General features: G+C 43.8%; 1 protein-coding gene across 3 annotated transcripts in view; it reads left to right on the plus strand.

Annotated features, from left to right (window-relative positions):
• The window catches only part of LOC126480743 (uncharacterized), a 1,220,032-nt gene that overhangs the window by 646,590 nt on the left and 551,334 nt on the right, over positions 1-22,108 (plus strand). For all 3 annotated transcript variants that reach the window (XM_050104017.1, XM_050104016.1, XM_050104015.1), the window contains one exon: positions 5,104-5,267. In XM_050104017.1, coding sequence (XP_049959974.1) covers positions 5,119-5,267 — 149 coding nt within the window. In that variant the 5' untranslated portion in view covers positions 5,104-5,118. The remainder of the gene's footprint in view (positions 1-5,103; positions 5,268-22,108) is intronic.

The following is a 22,108-nucleotide window of genomic DNA, read 5'->3' on the forward strand; positions in this document are numbered from 1 at the left end:
ACACACATCCATGCCCGAGGCAGGATTCGAACCTGCGACCGTAGCAGTTCAGCGGTTCCGGACTGAGCGCCTAGAACCGCTAGACCACCGCGGCCGGCAGGAAGTTAGCGGTTGAAACAAATAGTTCTTTTGTTATCTGAGTCAGGGAAAACAGTTCACGCGGTGCACATGTGTTACCGGCTCCACGTTCGACTGTATAGCAGTTCCCTTGTTCATATTAATGGAATCAAATAAACAGAGATTGTACAACAATATATGCTTCACAAAGCCAAGGACTTCAAAAGGTCTAGTGATACGAACGAAAAACCCTTGACAGAAGAGACGCGAGGAACTGCACAATACTGCCGAAGATGATCTCAGGGTGTTATTTCCCACCCCCTCTCAGTAGCCAAATACTTACAACGTGAAATGCTGAGCAACAGCCGTCACTCTGTCACTCGTTTTCTTTGTATTTTGTTGGATGTAAGGTCTGCCAGTTATGCAAAACATCGTTTTTTCAAAGCTCCCAAACATGTTTCAGCAACTTCTGTGCCATCATCAGTGGGTTTCTGTTTTATTTAACTGTAATGTGAACATTTTTACTAAATGATTACCAAATTACGGAAATATTTAGTTCTAACAACTATTTGTTTCTGTTAGTTAATATCTTTACATTCGGTTTGCATGGTTTTACAGGACACTTGCGTATTATTTCGTACTGGGAGCTTGGCATCTGCAACCATACGATGTTGATGAGAAATTTTGTTGGGAGTTTACGTTTAAAGCATAAAATGGTAGGTTAACTCCCAACAAAATTTCTCATCAACATCGTTTCGTTGCAGATCACAAGCTCCCAGTACGAAATAATATGCGAGTGGTCCTGCAAAACCATGCAAACCGAATGTAAAAGTATTAATTAACAGAAACAAATAGTTGTTTGAACTAAATATTTCCGTAATTTTGTAATCATTTAGCAAAAATTTTCACAATACAGATTAAATAAAACAGAAACCCACTGATGATGGCGCAGAGGTTGCTGAAACATGTTTTGGAGCTTTGAAAAACGATGTTTTGCGTAACTGGCGGACCTTACTTCCAGTAATTTTAACTGCAAACACGAAAAATACAAAAGCTGCAAATCCAATTGATGAATAACTTCGAATTTTGCTTGTTTTGAACTTTAGGTTAGAGGCTGTCCGTGAACTACAGAAAGGGCATCAGCCTAAAAGGGTGCAGGGCAAAGCACAGGAAGTTAGACCTAGCAACAATCAGTATTGTAAATTGTCGTGGCTGTGTTGGGAAAGAAGCAGAGCCCCAAGCGCTAATAGAAAGCACGGAAGCTCGAATCTTTATAGGTACGGATAGCTCGCTACAGCCGAAAGATATTTCAACCGAAATTTTTTCAAAGGACCTAACCGTGTTCAGAAAGGGTAGATCAAATAAAGTTGGTGGTGTGGTGTTTATTGTTGTCAGATATAGTTTGCTTTGTGGTGAAGTTCAAGTAGATAGTTCCTGTGAGTTACTACATGCAGAGGTTATACTTGACAACTGGAATAAATTAATCATTGGTTCATTTTACCGACCCATGACTCAGACGATACAGTGGCTGAAAAGTTCAAAGAAATCTTGAAATTGTACTGAATGCTTTCTCAGAAGGAACAATTAGTTCAGGGGCCGAGTCTAAGTGTAAATGATTGGGAAAACATACTTGACCTCTTACCACCAACAATTCTGAGCAAATACGAAGCATCATGACGGTTACTGGAATTAGTGACCACGAGGCAGTTATAGCGAATCTGAATTCCGTAACATCTAATCCCACCCAAAATAAAATCAAAGTACATCAATTTAAATGAACAGATAAAAATTTGGTTGTCGCCTTCGTAAGAAGCAGTTTCCACTCCTTCCGACCTGATTATGTAACCGTAGACAACCTGTGGTTTGAATTCTGTTCAATCCTGCCTAGTCGCAGTCAGATTTAAGCAAATCTTATTAATCAGTTTTATTACGAAAAGTAAATCACAATACTTAACTTTGAGTGTCACGTAGATGTGTTGCAAGCAAAGGGCGACATCCGAAATAAACAAGCTTCTTCAGTATAGACAATACTACATAATACAAGCTTAATGATTAGTCTTGAAGCTACTCTTGATTGGGCCGCGACCAGTCGGTCGCGGCGCTCATTTTCTCTTCGCATAGAGGCCGCCGCTGTCGCGTTGTCTTCCTGGAGAGAGGACTGTCAGCGTGCAGTTGGCTGACGTCTTGTTCACAGCCTGCTCTGGTTACACAACATATCAGAATACTGTTGCCTAAGCAACTAAAAAGCATGCCAAATTTATAACAACGCAATTTTCATAGCATCACAGCACTATTCATTTTGCATAAAGAACAAAAAGCTTTATGCTTCTTAATTTTTACTGATCCCACGCAAAAATCAGTTTCTTCCCAATGGTGCAGATACAAGCATACACAGTGGACCTTCTTCTTTAGCGGCGTATTCGAGTGGCCGCCATTGTCACTTTCCCTATCATAGCTAAATAGGTATACTAACTACGATACAAACTGCACACTGAACTTCAAGGAAGCTTCAAGCTTACCAACGTCAAAAACCGATTGTTGACTTGGGAACGATAATCTTTGAATGATATGGAAAAGGAAAACGTAATCAAGTATATGAAATACGAGAAAACCCGCTCAATTTGCGAGACGTCTCAAAAATGCGAGAGACAGGAGGAAATATGGGTCAAATACGTGAGGTCCCGGTAAAATACGGAGAGCTTTCAACTGTAGGTACAGCGGCCACCACAGTGCATTAGTGTTGTTCGTGTTTAGTGTTGTTACTTGGGTTGGTGGGGTATAGAAGGGGCTTGAACAGCTGGATGTGTGAAGGACACAGAGATGCAGCGTACTCGTGTAACAAAACGTCATCAGCTCCATATAGAGACTGAAAGGAGTTTCATTGTGCGTCTCCATGTGGCCAGCCGGTCAAATCGTGTAATATCCAGACTTGAGGAGCATTCGGATGTAACAGTGGCCTAGCACTGAACTGCATGGGAACGTGAAGTCAGACATACTCGTAGTCAAGGTTCCATTCGACCACGTCTGACCACCACAAGGGAGGATCGCTCTACTGCGCACCAAGCACACCGCAACCTCTTCACGTCTGCTCTTGCCGTCTTCTGTGGCACCTCGTACCATTGGTGGGAGACGAGCAGCAGCATGACTATAGAATTACCGTCCCTTGCTTGTGCTGCCGCCAAGTGGTGGCGTGGTGTCGTGATCGGGAAGTACGGACTGGTGAGGAATGGCGGCGCACTGCGTTCAGCCTTCCCTACCTTGGATGACCACTGTCGGCCACCTGCGAACAGGTTCCATTCTTCCAATGTTTTTTTTGGGAGGCAAGGTTGTCTAGTCGCCGGCCGGTGTGGCCGAGCGGTTCTAGGCCTTCAGTCTGGAACCGTGCGACCGCTACGGTCGCAGGTTCGAATCCTGCCTCGGACATGAATGTGTGTGAAGTCCTTGGATTAGTTAGGTTTAAGTAGTTTTAAGTTCTAGGGGCTGATGACCTGAGATGTTAAGTCCCATAGTGCTCAGAGCCATTTGAACCATTTTTTTGTGCCACTGCTGTCGTCATTGTGTGGGGAGTCATTGAGTATGACTTCAGATCATGGCCAGTAGTGATTGAGGGAACCGTAAAGGCATAACTGTACGTCACAGTCGCACATCGTGGTCCCATTTTTCAACAGGACGATACTGATCCACACATGGGACGTAACTCTATGAACTGCCTGCGTCATGGTGAGATACTCGCGTGGTCAGCAAGTTCCCCAGATCTGCCCCCAATAGAACATGTGTGAAAATCTCGGCTGTATACTGATTCCCAGTGCCGGTATCCAGGATATCAGAAGAATTGTGGGCCAGCATGCCTCAGAAGAGCACACAACGGATACCCTTCCCAGATAAATCAGCGCGTGCATCCAGGCCAGAGGGGCTGCCACGTCGTGCTGATAATTAGACTCATACTGTCAAGTTCTTACATTTCACTCGATATGGTAATAACTGAAATAACATCCCATCCGCTGTCAACCCGTGAAGTTTCATTTCATTTGCTCCTCCCCATGTGGGTGTTTCATTTTTTTTCACGCTGTGTACGTATATGTTACAGTACAACTTAACGTTGTGCTACGCACTTCACAGTGATTTGTGGAGTGTAGATGTAGATGTTTATTCTTACAATGATGTTTGAACTTTGTCATAGAGTTTAATTACCTGCTGTCGTCGGACGAATGTAGTGTGTGACAGTGTGTGTATGTGTGTGTGTGTGTGTGTGTGTGTGTGTGTGTGTGTGTGTTTGTTTGTGTGTAATTTTGGTTGCGCACGCACACAAGCGCACAAGGGACAGAGTCCGCTTTGAAGAGCAAAAACGGTGGTGGTGATGGTGGTTAGTGTTTAACGTCCCGTCGACAACGAGGTCATTAGAGACGGAGCGCAAGCTCGGGTTAGGGAAGGATGGGGAAGGAAATCGGTCGTGCCCTTTCAAAGGAACCATCTCGGCATTCGCCTGAAACGATTTAGGGAAATCACGGAAAACCTAAATCAGGATGGCCGGAGACGGGATTGAACCGTCGTCCTCCCGAATGCGAGTCCAGTGTGCTAACCACTGCGCCACCTCGCTGGGTGCAAAAGGTAATACAGAAGAGATCGTTCTTGTTATTTGTCTCCTTGCTTTGTACTCTTGTTGGTTTGGAATAATTGGTTGCTAATGATCTCGCTTTTGAAGAAATGCCAAGTAGTAACCAGTAAATACAAATCATAAAAAATAAAAAATAAATTAAAACCTCGTATATCAGTTACGCGATTTTTCTTTCGTAATGTGTCCATTAATCCTCGAGATAATGGAGACCTACCTTCGGTAATTTATCCTAGAAGTAAGTATATTTTGTTGTTTTTTACTGATGGGTTGTTTATCTGTGCTAGTACTGTGCCCAGTACATTGTGTTTTTCAGTTCACTGTGAACTGCGATAACAAAACCAACATTTTTCGTTATTAAGTGTATCATGCGCTCTCGCCTTTTTATGCACCAAGTGGATGATGACGAGCTTCCCGGGTGTGTGTGTGCGCAGAGTTGTCCTGTCGGCATGGGCGACTCACGGGACCGCTTGGACTCGGATGACGAAGCAGGCAGCGGCGAGAGCGGCGCGGATGCCCGGGCCGCCGGTAGCGGGGGCGGGGGCGGCGGCGGCGGCGGCGGCGGCGGTACGGGGCCGGGCTCCACGCAAGCGCCAAGGTAAGTACAGAGCTAGGCGTCCATATTGTGGTAGAGCCATCCGAGAGAAACCGCAGGCCAGAATTCATTTTGTTACAGTTACTATACAAAGGCTAGAACAACTTTTGAGCCGCGCGGAGTGGCCGGGCGGTTACAGGCGCCATGTCACGATTCGCGCAGCCCCTCGCGCCGGAGGTTCGGCTCCTCCCTCGGGCATGGGTGTGTGTGTGTGTTGTACTTAGCGTAAGCTAGTTTAAGTACTGTGTAAGTCTAGGGACCGATGACCTCAGTAGTTTGGTCCCTTAGAATTTCACACACATTTGAACATATTGACTAAGTTTTGAGATGGTACACAGCTACACAGACGTTTCCGTCTGCATAAAGCGTCTTCGGCCAGTGACCTCTCGACCTTATTATATTGTTAAGTACAGTTTTCTAGCTTGTAGGGATGCGGTGTCATCTGCATTTATCTATATACTACCCAAGCCACTGCGCACCGCGTGGTGGAAGATACGTTCAACATACATTAGCGATTTCTTGCGCTATTCCATTAGCGAGTTTAATGAGAAAAATATGTCTGCACTATTTGAAGCAAACCATCCGGACACTCATGAGTGGACATTAATATGTGGTATGCGCGCTCTTCACCTGTAGCATGGCTTGAACTCCGCTGGCGACGCTTTCCAGTGATATGTCTGATTGTCTGTGGAGGAATGCGGCCCATTTTTACTCCAGAGTTGAAATCGGAGGAGGCAACGATGTTGGACGCTCTGGTTTAGAACGAAGTCGACGTTCTAACTCATCCCAGAGGTATTCGTTTTGGTTCAGGTCGGGGCTCTGTGTAGGCCAGTCCACTTCAACAGTGTTATTGTACTCATATCATTGGCTTACGCATACTGCTTTATGACAGGGTGCACTGTCATGCTGGTACAATCAGTCGTCATCTCCGTACTGTTCCCTTACAGTACACGGTATACAGTGCTGTAAAACGTGTACATATCCTTCCTCGCCGTAATCACCGTAAGACCACCTCCTCGGTAATTCACTGTTGGTAGATAACGTTCTCCAGGCATTCGCCAAATCAAGGTCTTCCATCTGATTGCCACGTGGTATATCGTGGTTCATCACTCCAGTTCACTTGTTTCCAGAATTCACTGTCCATTGGCGTCGCTCTTTATACCGCCTCAAGCGTCCGGAGAGATTCCCACCACCGATTTCGAGGCATTTTTTACAACCACCCTCCGAACGTAATACATTGCCTGTAGCAACCTATAAATTACCCATGAAAGATAAAATGTCTATATGACAGCTGAAGAAAAGACAGATCAACGATCAACGCCCTCTGTTGCGTCGGTCGCCAGGACGTTATGTAGGCGTGCACCGATCGTAAGAGCTTAATCATTAGAGGGCTTTACATACATCGTGATATCTCTCCCACAGAAAACGTTTAAACAACATATTAACGGTCAATAAATAAAATTATCTACTCTGGCCATACAATCTATGAATAGGTAGGACATAATAAGTTACAGGATTAGAGCGACGAATGTATGGAAGTGAGGCAAATGCTTACTGTTCTCAACATAAATCATATACGAGAGGCATTATCTGGTTATCGTAATGCGTTATCAAACAAAGCAAAGTAGGCGTTGGGCCCAACGCGCTACGATAACCAAATAATGCCTCTCGTGTATTTATACCTAGCCTTGCTATATGATTTATGTTGAGAACAGTAAGCATTTGCCATACATCCGTCGCTCTAATCCTGTAACTTATTATGTACTACCTATTCATGGATTGTATGGCCAGACTAGATAATTTTATTTATTGACCGTTAATATGTTGAACGTTTTCTGTGGGAGAGATATCACGATGTATGTAAAGCCCTCTAATGGTTAAGCTCTTACGATCAGTGCGCGCCTACATAACGTCCTGGCGACCGACGCAACAGAGGGCGCTGATCATTGATCTGTCTTTTTTTCAGCTGTCACATAGACATTTTATCTTTCGTAGGTAATTTATAGGTTACTACAGGCAATGCATTACGTATAGTAATTTTTGACCGTAAATTCATCATAAAAGTGTCAGATTTATTATCTTTATATACTTCCTTTTAATAATTTTGAGTGGGTAACTGTATTCGTCTTTTACTGTATCACAATTGGTTTCTATAATAGTTATCAATATTTAAAAGTCTGCTACATGTATTTTACCTAATATGTTTGTATCAGATTATGTTTCTTACGTAAATGATGACTACATCTGAGCCCACAATGTAAGTAGGTTGTACAGGTTTTTTTATTGGTAACGCCACGTAGCGCTCCAAAATCACTGGCTGTGCTGTGTGCAGTCTGAGGCTGGTCGGCATTGTTGCAATAGTCGCTATTGTAGCGTTAGGCAGTTGGCTGTTAACAGCGCGTAGCGTTGCGCAGTCGGAGGTGAGCCGCCAGCAGTGGTGGATGTGGGAAGAGAGATGGCGGAATTTTGAGAGCGGAGATCTGGTCGTGTGTCCATCAAAAAGAGTAAATTTGTAATATTGGATATCATGGACTGGTATATACACTCCTGGAAATGGAAAAAAGAACACATTGACACCGGTGTGTCAGACCCACCATACTTGCTCCGGACACTGCGAGAGGGCTGTACAAGCAATGATCACACGCACGGCACAGCGGACACACCAGGAACCGTGGTGTTGGCCGTCGAATGGCGCTAGCTGCGCAGCATTTGCGCACCGCCGCCGTCAGTGTCAGCCAGTTTGCCGTGGCATACGGAGCTCCATCGCAGTCTTTAACACTGGTAGCATGCCGCGACAGCGTGGACGTGAACCGTATGTGCAGTTGACGGACTTTGAGCGAGGGCGTATAGTGGGCATGCGGGAGGGCGGGTGGACGTACCGCCGAGTTGCTCAACACGTGGGGCGTGAGGTTTCCACAGTACATCGATGTTGTCGCCAGTGGTCGGCGGATGGTGCACGTGCCCGTCGACCTGGGACCGGACCGCAGCGACGCACGGATGCACGCCAAGACCGTAGGATCCTACGCAGTGCCGTAGGGGACCGCACCGCCACTTCCCAGCAAATTAGGGACACTGTTGCTCCTGGGGTATCGGCGAGGACCATTCGCAACCGTCTCCATGAAGCTGGGCTACGGTCCCGCACACCGTTAAGCCGTCTTCCGCTCACGCCCCAACATCGTGCAGCCCGCCTCCAGTGGTGTCGCGACAGGCGTGAATGGAGGGACGAATGGAGACGTGTCGTCTTCAGCGATGAGAGTCGCTTCTGCCTTGGTGCCAATGATGGTCGTATGCGTGTTTGGCGCCGTGCAGGTGAGCGCCACAATCAGGACTGCATACGACCGAGGCACACAGGGCCAACACCCGGCATCATGGTGTGGGGAGCGATCTCCTACACTGGCCGTACACCACTGGTGATCGTCGAGGGGACACTGAATAGTGCACGGTACATCCAAACCGTCATCGAACCCATCGTTCTACCATTCCTAGACCGGCAAGGGAACTTGCTGTTCCAACAGGACAATGCACGTCCGCATGTATCCCGTGCCACCCAACGTGCTCTAGAAGGTGTAAGTCAACTACCCTGGCCAGCAAGATCTCCGGATCTGTCCCCCATTGAGCATGTTTGGGACTGGATGTAGCGTCGTCTCACGCGGTCTCCACGTCCAGCACGAACGCTGGTCCAACTGAGGCGCCAGGTGGAAATGGCATGGCAAGCCGTTCCACAGGACTACATCCAGCATCTCTACGATCGTCTCCATGGGAGAATAGCAGCCTGCATTGCTGCGAAAGGTGGATATACACTGTACTAGTGCCGACATTGTGCATGCTCTGTTGCCTGTGTCTATGTGCCTGTGGTTCTGCAGTGTGATCATGTGATGTATCTGACCCCAGGAATGTGTCAATAAAGTTTCCCCTTCCTGGGACAATGAATTCACGGTGTTCTTATTTCAATTTCCAGGAGTGTATATTATGACTTTTGAACACTACTAAGGTAAATACATTGTTTCTTCTCTATCAAAATCTTTCAATTGCTAACTATGCCTATCAGTAGTTAGTGCCTTCAGCAGTTAGAACCTATAATTTAGCTGGCAGTATTGGCGCTCGCTGTATTGCAGTAGTTCGAGTAATGAAGATTTTTGTGAAGTAAGTTATTCATGAAAGGTATAGGTTAATGTTAGTCAGGGCCATTCTTTTGTAGGGATTACTGAAAGTCAGATTGCGTTGCGCTAAAAAAATATTGCGTGTCAGTTTTAGCACAGTCATGTATAATTTTTCTATGGGGACGTTTCAACAGTAGCGACATCTATGTAGGATGTAGGCAAACATAGTTCTGGTAGCTACTGTACTTCAGCAGCCTGTTGCAAAAACGACTGTTGACGATGTGGCCTATTCTACACCTTATTTTAGATCTAAGTGACGATGCAGTAATGAGTATATTTATATGTTTTGACGATGCTATTACGGCCTTTTCACTTTAGGACATGGTGTAGCAAAGGTACGTTTTTCCTTATTTTATCTGTACATTTCCCTAGTTGTATGAGAGTATATTGTGATACGTAATGCTGTATTGTGTTGAAAGACACACTGCTCAAAGACTGAAATAAAAAACATTTGACAGTATTAGATCACTGTTCATAAACGCAACTATGTCGCAGCTGGTGAATTTACATTATCTACGTGAAAATTCTGCAAGCGACCTGACGGTCTCTGACGCATACCTTTCACCATGTAAGTCCCCATTTTCCTCGCCTTTTCTTCTTTACTGGTGCTCTGTTATACGGTCTTGCGTGTTGGGGGAATTTGCTGTGAACGTGACAATAACGCGCTATCAGCAAATGGCTTTTATATCCTCAAAGGACATCCTCTTTCCTGACATCTGTCATACAGCTGCCATTCACATTCCTCTCTTGTCAGTTTGCTGACGGTATACTAACCTCATCTGTGAGCCAGGGAATCGTCACAAAAAGCTTTATGTAGAAGCATTCTAATGCGAGGAGGTTGCAACTAAAAGTGAACATTGCGCTCCATTTGTAGTCGAAGTTCTGTTCTTCCCATTATCTGAATGAAAATGTCGTCATTGAACTGCTTTCCGAACAGCGATGGTGCGCTTTAAAAATATTTTTACCCGTCATGAGTCAAAAGGTGCGATGAACTTGCTTAGAATCCCCTGCTGTGTTACTTCTGCATTATCGACACGCTACCTGCGGTTGTGATTTCAATGGCAATCGTGTAGTACGTCTTTACAATATCCACTGTATTTATTATGCAGGATAATGAGCTGTCTTGCGGATGCTGTCAGGCCACTAGTGCACAAATGAATTAAAACTAATTCGGGCTCTAGTAGTTTGTAGTATTCGTGTACCAATTGTTCTCTACTTCTGCCTTCATAAATACATGTAGAGATGATACATTGCGACAACATTCACATGTGTCCTAAATAGATAACACATCTCCATATTACAATTTTCTGACCAAGATGCATAATGTGGACGCACGCATTAGAAATGTGCCATGAAATGCAGTTATCCTTCATTAATAAGGAAAATGATCATTCAGGGCTCCCTTGATTAAGATGAATCGTATGAAATAAGGAAGTCAAAGATTGGTAACAGCGTCACGGTGACGCCTGAGCCAACGACTTTGTAAATGTTAAATGCAATACATCCGTTCTCAGAGATCGTACATTCTGGGATGAGGCATTTTTTGTCGTGCTAGAGCTACCTGGTACAGTCAATCGAGATGTGCAAACCATCCTTGCAGCCGTCTCTCGTTCTTATTTCAATGAAAAAACAGAAGAAGAAAACATCCTTGTGAGTTCAATGAGAAAATAAAAATACCACAGTTAACATAGTACAGCACAAATAAGCGAAATAAATAACAGGAAGGTAACGGCGCATTTCGGTACTTGAGGCAGGTTAACGGCTTTTATTGTGTTTATTATTTTGTATGTCTTCCCTGGAGAGAAGAACATAATAGCAAAAGGTTTTATTTTCCGATCTAGTTTTCATTACATCCGAATATCGGAATGTATCTACCTGTTTCCTTACGAAACCCAACACGAAAAAACTACGTGCAGTCAGTCGCTTTGCTGGATCTGGACTGCGTGATTACAGCGTTTACATCGCCAGAAATTAAACTACTGTTTGAGTTTCAATCAAATAAACAGTTAAAGCGAAGTCACGTTGCGAAAAACGTGAAGCTAGTGTGGGTAAAATTTCATTGCGCCTAATATCTCCAAGCTGAACAGAAGGTTCAAATGGCTCTGAGCACTATGGGACATAACATCTGAGGCCAACAGTCCCCTAGGCTTAGAACTAAATAAACCTAACATACCTAAGGACATCACACACATCCATACCCGAGGCAGGATTCGAACCTGCGACCGTAGCAGCAGCAGCGCGGCTTCGGACTGAAGCGCCTAGAACCGCTCGGCCACCGCGGCCGGCTGGCTAATATGGAACTCTGAATGCTCTACTCATATTTATTAATTTCACTAGCCGTGAAGATGATCTTGTAAGCCACCATCTGATTAGCAACTATTTGAATATGAGAAATATCCTTAATCTGGTTTTTAACCTACCTAAAATCCATCTTTATTATGTAGTTGTACCGTTAAAACGCTGAAGAAAAAAGTTTCATGTTCCATAGGGTATGTGCCCGATTAATTCTAGCGATGTGGAACTAGTCATGTAAATATGGCTACTGGCTGACCATTCACAACCTTTTTTTTCAGATGTGAATTAATAATTTCTGCCCGTACCCTTTACATATTGCATTAATAGAAATTCTTCTACGGATTAGAAGTTATTGTCACGGAGGTACTGAGTGTTACAAAGGTTAACTTTCCTTCATCGCGTAAGTAATAAAAATTTTGGTGGCAGTTTTGTGCACCCCATTTCGCGCTTAAGTCAGAAATCAACGTAGAATAATGAATGCATTTTTGCTTATGGTATTTTCATTATGCAGACCACTGTTCGTTTATAACTGTAGTGGCTTATTTGCAACAAGGGGGACACTTACACCCTGTATCAGTAGTCAAAATGGCTAACGCCTGAAAACGGATATCTGCAAGACGGGTCGTGGACTGGCACCACATACTGTGTGCTTGCAGCACATTCCTAGATTTGAAATGATTGCAAGTGCAAATGTGACTGAATTGAGTTGTTTTAATTATGCAAGAATGCCTTTCAATATGTACACCTTGTTTGATGTTTCCACCCTGGTTATTATTTCCTTACCATATGCTTACGTCCATCGTTGGTGTGATACCTGGATATGGGGAAACGAATATGTTGTATAGCGTTTGGAATTGAGAATGCAACCATTTGCAGAAAACCATTCAATAGCGCCTTTAAGAAAATTATTTGCCTTTTCCTCTGTTGCTGAATGTGTGTTTGGACTGATCGCAGTGCTAGTGTCGCCCTCAATAGAAGTAATTCTGCCTGTCGTGTATTAGTTAGAGGGTCTTTTATACTGAGTGTTCCAAGATAACAGCGTCAAACTTCAGGGACGGGTTCCTTGCTCCAAAACAAGAAAAAAACGTCGAGTAAACAAGGGCAAAAGCACGTACCTTAAGAGATGTGAGCACTTCTTCATCGTCGATACAGTGAAACACCTCTCTTCTACTACAAATACTTTTCATATTTTGGGAGGGCGTTAGTGTGGCCCAAAACTAGAAAAAAAAAAATCTCTAGCAAACATGGGCTCTAAAATACACACTTTAAAAGCTATTAGCACTTGTTCAGTAGGAGAGATGGATTTCACACCAGCGAAGATGAACAAGAGCTCATAGCTCTGGGAGTACGCATTTTGGACCCCATGTTTACTGGACTTTTTTTCTTGTTTTGGCCAATACTTCCTCCTCCCAAAATATGAAAAGCAAAGACCTTGCAGTAGAAGAGATCTGTTGTATAGTACGGAATGTGATCACGTGGTCTGGCCTCTTAAGGTATGCATTTTAGAGCTCATGATTACTAGACATTTTTTACTTATTTCTGCGTAAGAACCTGTCCTTAGAGTTTTTCAGTTCTTTTTTGTGAGGGGGAGGGACGTGGGGAGGCCTTGTATATGAGAAACTATAGCAGACCTAAGATTGAGCCTCGCGCAACCCCGTGATTTCTCCCAGTCAGAGAAATGTTTGGTGCAGTAAAGTAGAAGCAGAGCTCCCCCGCCAATAGCGCGGCCCTCCAGAATCAGAAGTCTGTTTTGAATTTGCTGCGACCCGACACAGGTACTGCCAGCTAGTCGGGTTGCGCTGCGCTGTTAGCAGGTGTGCGCGCAATTAGCGGCCCTCGGGCATGCAGCGGAGCTGCGCAGCTAGCGTGCACGGCCGCGTGAGGAGCGCCCCTTCATTTTCTGCTCGCTACGTTAATTGAGGTCTGCACACGACCGACAGTATTGCCCTTGTCGTGGTCGCAGGCAAGCCTCTTACCGTTCGCAAAATAACACCCACAGCTGAAGTACCGGGAGCCAGCTTGTGGCACGTTTGGTACCGGTGTTAATTCCCCTCTTTGCTCTTCCATTTACAGATGGTGCAGGATAACAGTGACTGTCGGTAAGCCTCAGTTTGAGCGCCATTTGTCATCTTTTTACTTTCGTGTTTATCGAGGTGAGTGTGAGAAGAATTAATATGTTGCCTTATGCTCCTGGCAACGCATACTCTCAGAACACTGACAGTAAACTTGCCTGCGACACACAGAACCTCTCTCACAGCAACTGCCGCTGGAATTTGATGAGCCATTCTTGACGCTTTCGCACTTACTTAATGAGCTCGCGTGGAAACGCGCCGCTGTTCTTTAGACCTATTTACTACTCCATTGCCGGCCGCGGTGGTCTAGCGGTTCTAGGCGCTCAGTCCGGAACCGCGCGACTGCTACGGCCGCAGGTTCGAATCCTGCCTCGGGCATGGATGTGTGTGATGTGTGACTGAGATTACTCAGTCACTACCCGGTCGTCAGAGCATCATTTGCAGGGCAGCGTATACAGAAATCAGGTGAGAATGACACTTGGGAATCACATTGTCACATCATTAGTGTCCTATTAGTCGTCAGTCATTCCTGATTCTGTATTGTCTACTACATACTTCACTGCTGTAAGAAATGTCACGTCTCCTACCAGCTATAAACAAGGTTGTGGGATTCAGGCAGCAGATATGAGGTTCTTCTGCGATGAAGAAACGAAGCGTTAACAACAAATTGGTTACGTATAGATTAGGAAATAGCATCTGCGAAAAGAGAATCAAATGGAGTGAACACATTTAACAGAATGAACGGTCAAAGACTGCCTTGCAAAATCGCAAGATATAAACCTGAAGGGAGAATAACTTAGGGCTGACTGAGGGAAATATCGACATGGCAAGAGCCAGATGCCTGATAGTTGATAAAAAAAGGAGTAGTAGAAGAAGAAGAAGAAGAAGAAGAAGAAGAGGAAAAGACTCTCCAGTGATGAAGCTGACTATCACATTTAAAAGAAGTAGGACATTAACAGATTCAATTTACATTCTACATAGGCTCCTTTCCAGACATTGTCAAAATTGGAAAGTTCGTACTCAGTACTGAAGATTTATTCAGTTTTACGCGACAACAACTCGTGAGAATACTCTGGTGGGAGAATTCGTTGCGTCAGAGCGAGTAAAATGGCACAGTGGTGATACGCTGGACTCCTACTCTCGAGGGCGGCGATTCGAATGCCTGCCCGGCCACCCACGTTTAGGTTTCCCGTGATTTGTATAAATCCATGAAGGATATTGTCTGAGTGGTTCCTCTGAAAGAGCATGACCGATTCTCCTCTTCATCCTCCCCCATGCGAAGCTTGTGCTCCGTCCCTAATGGCCTTGTCATCGACGGAGCGTTAAACACAAATCTCCCGTATCTTCGTTTGTGATACCCGGACTTTTTTCTTTTTATATGACAGTAAGTATCAATTTCCGAAACTTGTTATTCTAGTCAGTCCGGCTGTCTAACGTGTCATGTATCAAATGAAATTCGAAGTTAATCTACGTAAATATTTGTCGTCTCCTGTCCGAAAATAAGTCAATCTGTAACGCCATGAGAGCTGGACTTGAATCAGATGCTCTTCTTGGTCATGGTGAGCGTGCAGTATTACAAGCACGTTTCACATCCGTGTTATCACGTGATTTCATGAGTCTGCTACCAACAGATAAAGTTGAGTGTTGCGATATCGAAACGTAGTATGTGTCATATGATAACTACGTTTTATTCGAGCTCTGTAGTAAGTGGATTCACGTTATCACTTCTGCAGAATAACAAATGCGTATTATTCGTTTGTCGTCATCTGCTTTCTACAACATGGAATTCGCGAGCTGATATATAAATTTAATCGTGTCCTGGTGCAAAATAGTAAGAATACAGATGGAAGTGAAAACTGCATCTCACTGTCGACCAAAAACGAAGACACCATCATATGACGACCAGCGGAAAAATGCATCAGTCGGAGCACGAAAAAGGGGAATATGTTCATGTTTAAAAGACTGGTAGAAATGCGGGAAACCAGCTGCCCAGTCCTCATTCTGCACTCCTTTAGGATGCGAACATATTGACGCTCTTTTAGCAGAGGACATTCTAAATCCTTTCACGCAGTCTCTCTTTGTAGTCAAACCCTCGTATTCAGCATCTCAAGTCATGGGATACCTCCTAATATCGTGTCGGACCTCGCCATGTTCCCAGCGTAGTGCAGCAACTCAACGTGGCATGGACTCAACTACTCACCGGAAGCCCCATGCAGAAACAACGAGCAGTGTTGCCTCTGTAGCCGTCCGTAATTGTGAAAGTGTTGCCAGCGCAGGATTTTGTACACAAACTGACGTCTCGATTATGTCTCGCAATTGTTCCATGGGTTTCATGTCGGACAATCTAGGTGGCAAAACCATTCGCTCGAACTGTCCAGAATGGTCTTCAGACCTATCGCGAATAATTGTGGCATGATGCTCTGTCATTCATATAAATTCCATCGTTGTGTGGAAACATTAAGTTCGTGAATGGCTGCAGATGGTCTCCAAGTAGCCAAGCATAACCACTTTCAGTGAACGATCGGTTCAGTTGGAACAGAGGACCCCGCCCGTTCTATGTAAACACAGCCCACTCCGTTATGGAGCCACCACCAGCTTGCACAGTGCATCGTTGACAACTTGGGTCCAATGCTTCGTGCGGTCTGTGCAACACTCGAACCTTATTATCAGCTCTTACCTGCTGAAATCGTGACTCGTATGATCAGGCCTCGGTTTTCCAGTCGTCTAGGGTCCAACAGATAAGGCCACGAGCCCAGGAGAGGCGCTTTTATTGCCACTTTCACTGACCATCAGTATCTCCTCTTTCTATTTGGCTCCAACTGCGACGGTTTTCATCTGTCTTTCTTTCTGTTTCATTGCCACTTTCTCTCTCCTATCGTTACTGCCTCTACTGTCTTTACCTCCCATTGGCACTGCCCCTCTCTCTTCCATCGTCACTGTCTCTCCGCTGTCCTTTTTCAGCATCAAAAAGTTCGAATATGTTCGCGTGCCATAATATTTAATGAGGAAAGCGAAATGAGGATTGAAGCAGCTAGTTCCCTACGTTATTGTCAGGGTCTTTTAAAGAGGCTCATGCTCACTTTTTATCCTCCGACAGGAGCATTTTTTCGCAGGCTCCCTTCTTTTCCCTGTTACTGCAGTGAGTGCTGTTTATATAAAGCGAATTCTGTAGGTTAGTAAAGTTTTGACAGCTTATTTTTTTAGGCACATGTAGACATCGAATTCTGTAGGTTAGTAAAGTTTTGAAAGCTTATTTTTTTAGGAACATGTAGACAACAGATAATTACTCATAATATAAAGTTAACACATTATCGTTTGCTTTTCATTTTTTTCTGGATACTTCAGTCGCCGATAGCACTACATGGAAAATGCCCGGCTTACGAATTGTATTTTAAAACAATAAAAAATGTTATTAGACATTTTTTACATAATTTGCAGTCTTTCCAGTTTTAGATAACGTTTCATTATCATCTTAAGTTATTTTCAGTCATATTGACACCCTTTTTGGCCCATTTTTTTCACTGCGTTACCAATTTGCTCAGATCAGTATAGACGTGAAGTGTCCGTTATACAGAGACAGCTTGTCATAATGCTTTATTGGTGAAAACACGCTGACTAGAAACCTAGTTTGGTGGCCTCATAAACCTTGTAATGGCCCTGTAACCCTTCCCATGTGTCCATTACGCCAGTTAAAACTGTATTTACGCCTTGCACCGGATATTACGTACATATTTTACGTTTATAATTATGGTAACGTATTCGAAAAAAAGTTTCAGTGCTCTCGAAATCATCGTCTCAGGAACGTATTGTAAAAATTTCCACAGTTTGCTATGAATAGAAATGTTAGAAGTGGCCATCCCCACAACTGGTACTTTCCGTATCCAAAAAATCTTTTTTTTTTGCGTTTTCTCAGGAAGCGCCCATGAACGAATTACGCTTTTGTAAGCCGCCTAAGGTCCACCCTAAACCACACATAATGCAAAAGAGTCAATCGATTTCCTCAATTTGCCTGTCCTTGAGAAAATGCGTAATGTCAAAAATTTGACCCTGTTCTGTTACAGTATACCCATTGTTCCGATAGGTATACAAATCATCGCTAGGACAATTGACCTCTTATACCTGTAAACAATAGGACTATACGAATGATTTCCTGTAGCTCATCGTACAATATTACGGTCTCTCCATCGTATAATCATAAAATAATTATACCTGTAACTTGTGGAAAGGTGGACTTTGCTCTGGAGTATAGTCCAAGATGTTTGTAGTCAACTTTTCTGATTACAGTAAGAAATGGGATCCAAACTGGCAACCTTAAATTGACAGAACGCAAGTCCTTCCTTTTTTGGGGTGTACTATTTTTACATCCACATTTATACTCCAAAATCCACTGTACACTGTATGGTGGAAGGTACTGCATACTACTGTTAACTATTTTCTGTCCAACTGACCGAGCGAGGTGGCGCAGTGGTTAGCACACTGGATTCGCATTCGGGACGACAACGATTCAAACCCGCGTCCGGCCATCCGGACTAAGGTTTCCTTGATTTCCCTAAATCGCTTTAGGCAAATGCCGGGATGGTTCCTTTGAAAGGGCACGGCCGATTTCGTTCCCCACCCTTGACACCATCCGAGCTACTGCTCCGTCTTTTATGACTTCGATGTCGACGGGACGTTAAACCCACTCTTCGTTCCTTCCTTGGTTCTACTGAATTCGCGCATTGTCCGAGGGAAACATATAATCATCTGTATGTCTCTAAGAAGCGCCATAATCATTTTTTATCTTACTGTAATTATCTCTATACGAAGTACACGATGGTGGGAGCAGAATGGGAGGGCAGTCTTTCTCAGATACAGGCTCTCTAAATTTATCTAACTGGCTTAAACGAGAACTACGTCGCCTTTCTTCCAGATATTGCCATTTAAGTTCCCTGAGAATTAATGTTACACTTTCACATGGCTTATAGCACCCTGTTACGTTCTTAGCAATGTGTCTGTCAGTTTGTTCTATTATATGTCTACAGTCATGCCAAACGCAAGATTAGTACTATATAATTGGTCGCACTAGCGTTCTTATTCCGTTTCCCTTACAAGTGAACAGTATTTTTCCAAAATTCTTCCAAATTCCAGCTTTTCCATTCGCTTTCACTGCGTATTCGCCCAATTTCATTTCATTTAGCCGCGCGGGATAGCCGTACGGTCTCGGGTGCCTTGTCACGGTTCGCGCGGCTCTCCCCGTCGGAGGTTCGAGTCCTCCCTCGGGCATGGATGTATCTGTTGTCCTTGTGTGTAAGCCTAGGGACCGATGACCTCAGCAGTTTGGTCCCATAGAACCTTACCGCAAATTCAAAATCATTTCATTTCCTAGTGTTAGCCATTAATAGTGAAATGGTGTGACATGTTCGAGATGTTCGCTACTAATCTTGCAGTTGGATGCTATTAGGTTCTTTCTCTTTGTTATGGACACAATCTTGCACTTATTCAGATTTAATGAGATATACCACTCAATACACCAAGTCATAATCACGTACAAGTCTTTCTGCTTTTCACTGCCATCGTCAGGCCTGGATCTAGGGGTGCTGCAACCGGGGTATCTGGGTGTATCTACCCCAGGCGGCAATTTCCGGGGGCGCCAAATTCATATTCTTGAAGAAAAAACCTTGTTTCACAAAGCGCCTAGCATCCAGCGCTTGTTGGTCTGTCGATTGTCATATGATTTTGAAACACAACGCTGTTGGTTTTTGAACGTTTTTAACGCATTCTAAATTGATTATTGGACGAATCATAAGTTGATTTTTGAATGGGTGCACAGCGTACGTGATGTCTTTGCCAGGGGAGTCCCCGTCGCATCTAGAAATAAAAAAAATCTTTCCCCCAGACAAAAGGGAACGGGACTATACGAGCTGAGCCGAATAAACCCGAACAGGTGAATGGCAATCACTGTTTGTTTATGTGGTTGATTCGGTGTGCGAATGATAAGCGTTATTATAATTACTAGCAAAATCCATAGATTCAAACTACCAGAGTAGAAATATACGATTAACAGGAATCACAGGTAAAAAAGATTACATATTATCTTCTCTGTGAAAAAAAAATGAAATATTGACAGAAAATTTTTGCCAGATCGCTACACTACTAAGGGCCAGTTGTACAGTCCCCAGTTAGCAGCCGCGTAAGTTCTATTGTCGGAATAGCGCGGAAAACGTGTTGTATAAACACGTAATTACGCCTAACCGGAGAATAAACGCGGGTTAACTAAACCGGTGATACTGGCGGGGTTAGTGGAGTTACCTGGAGAATAAACTTTGACAATGGCAGGAATAGCTACAGAACTAGTGCTGACAAGATTGTTCGTTAGAACGAGGAAGGAGAAGAAACGGGGCATCACACAAATTATATGGAAGAATATGACGATTACAAATTTATATAAAAATTTTGTACTACTACTACTTTCCGATCTAATGTTTGAAAAAATGGAGCATATGAACGAAATGTGAAACTGTTTACTAACATAAAACTTTTAGCTTGTAGTAGGGCAAATAGGTATTTATAATGGTACTTTGTGAAATATATTCTCTCGTGTTATTTATGTAAATGAGATGGTTAAAAGTGACCATTTGTGCCGTGTCAGTCTCGCTTATTTCGCGTATGTTACAACTGCCGCAATATTGGAAAGGTCTATTTCGTTGTATCTAGCAGACGGTGAAAAAATAGACTATCAAATCGAGAAACCACACTAGTCTTGAGTACCATTCATATTAACAAAATTTTCAGTTGTAGACAACGACATTTTGATTTTTCATGTGGCGAAACGTTTGACGAACTTTGATAAAGTAATATATTCTTTCGCAGAAACGAAAGCACGCCGTTTATAGTTGTAGCAAGATGAGAGAGGAAAAAAATGCTAGGGCCTAAATATTAAGGAAATGTGTATTGCCTTATTCGTCTGTTGTCTTTACTGGTTTTGTGTTTTCTATATTTAATTTTATGTCACACGAAAGAGAAAGTTATTAGCTAATAGCCAAAGAAGAGTGCAAATTTTCTGAAGAGTTCTTATTCTCCCGGTCACAAATAATCCCACCCAGTATTTATTGTGCTTTTTTTTAAAAAGTAGGGATAGGATGTCAAACCGGCGGACTGGGAGCAGGAGAAGCAACACTGGGCATTTTGATTTCCACTGACCTGGATATAGGCTTGATGGCTTCCATTACAAAATATACACTTTTGAATTCCACAGAGAGAAATACAGCGACGTGCGATAGAAGAATGCCGTGTGGACAGGCGTGCACTGTACTGTGGCACACTTGAGGCCAAAGCACAAGTCTCACATATGTTTGATGTATAAAACTCTTCAGAAAGATGTGCGCTATAAAATGAATATATTTTTGAGGAAACCATTTTTTTAAATTTTGAAGCCCTACCTCAAGCAATCGAGGGGAGGAGGGGTGGCACTATCAAGATTTTCCCTGGTTTGGAAATATCGTAGATCCGGGGCTGGCGATCGTGTTAAGACTTAACTTTCCTGCAGACAATAGCATCTTCAGCGAACAAACTTACAGTGCTGCTGCTCCTGTTTGATAAATTGGTTGTGTACACTAACAATATTAGAGGTCATTTTACGTATAGTTGCTAAACACCTCACATTACTTTGTTTCTGTTGACGATTCGCCGTGCAGTGTAACATATTGGGCTGTATTAGTCAAAAATTGTTAGTCAGTCACGTACCTGTGAAGAATCGGGCCGTGCACGATAGTGTACGGTAGCAGTATGTGAGAAAAAACATCACGCGCTGTTGATGGAATGATCGTTTCATTAGCACCATCTGACGATAGCGGAACGGTTGTTCGCCGAGATATCGTGGACTTTCGAGGACTGTATCCGGCAGTACACCCGAGAAATTTGGAAGCAGCATCAACGGTGGGACAGCCTCAGATCGCATATTTGTAAGTTCCTTCCAGCAGCTACTGTTGCCTTAAGATGGGCCACGCCATATTCTCGCCGATACTTAGTAAAAGAATCGCGTGAACTTCTCTCTTTGCCGTTGTTCCTAGAACTGCCATGGAGTCGGCTACTAGTGCTATTTTATTCGATGGGAATTTGAATTGCGCCGTTTTGCTGCTTATTGAAAATGAGAGTGCAGTTTAGAGGATGCCGCAGCATGGACTACGTTTTTCTTGGCTATTTCAGTATTCTAATCAGGGGAATGAAACTTTCGCTATGCAGATAATTTTCCGTTGGATACGAAACCGAATCGCCGACTGCCATTTTATGCTAAAGCTAATAAGTACGCCACTTAAACAGGCCTCAGGCCAGGAGTACA

The sequence above is a fragment of the Schistocerca serialis genome, chromosome 5 (genome assembly GCF_023864345.2).
Source record: "Schistocerca serialis cubense isolate TAMUIC-IGC-003099 chromosome 5, iqSchSeri2.2, whole genome shotgun sequence".
Classification (NCBI taxonomy): domain Eukaryota; kingdom Metazoa; phylum Arthropoda; class Insecta; order Orthoptera; family Acrididae; genus Schistocerca; species Schistocerca serialis.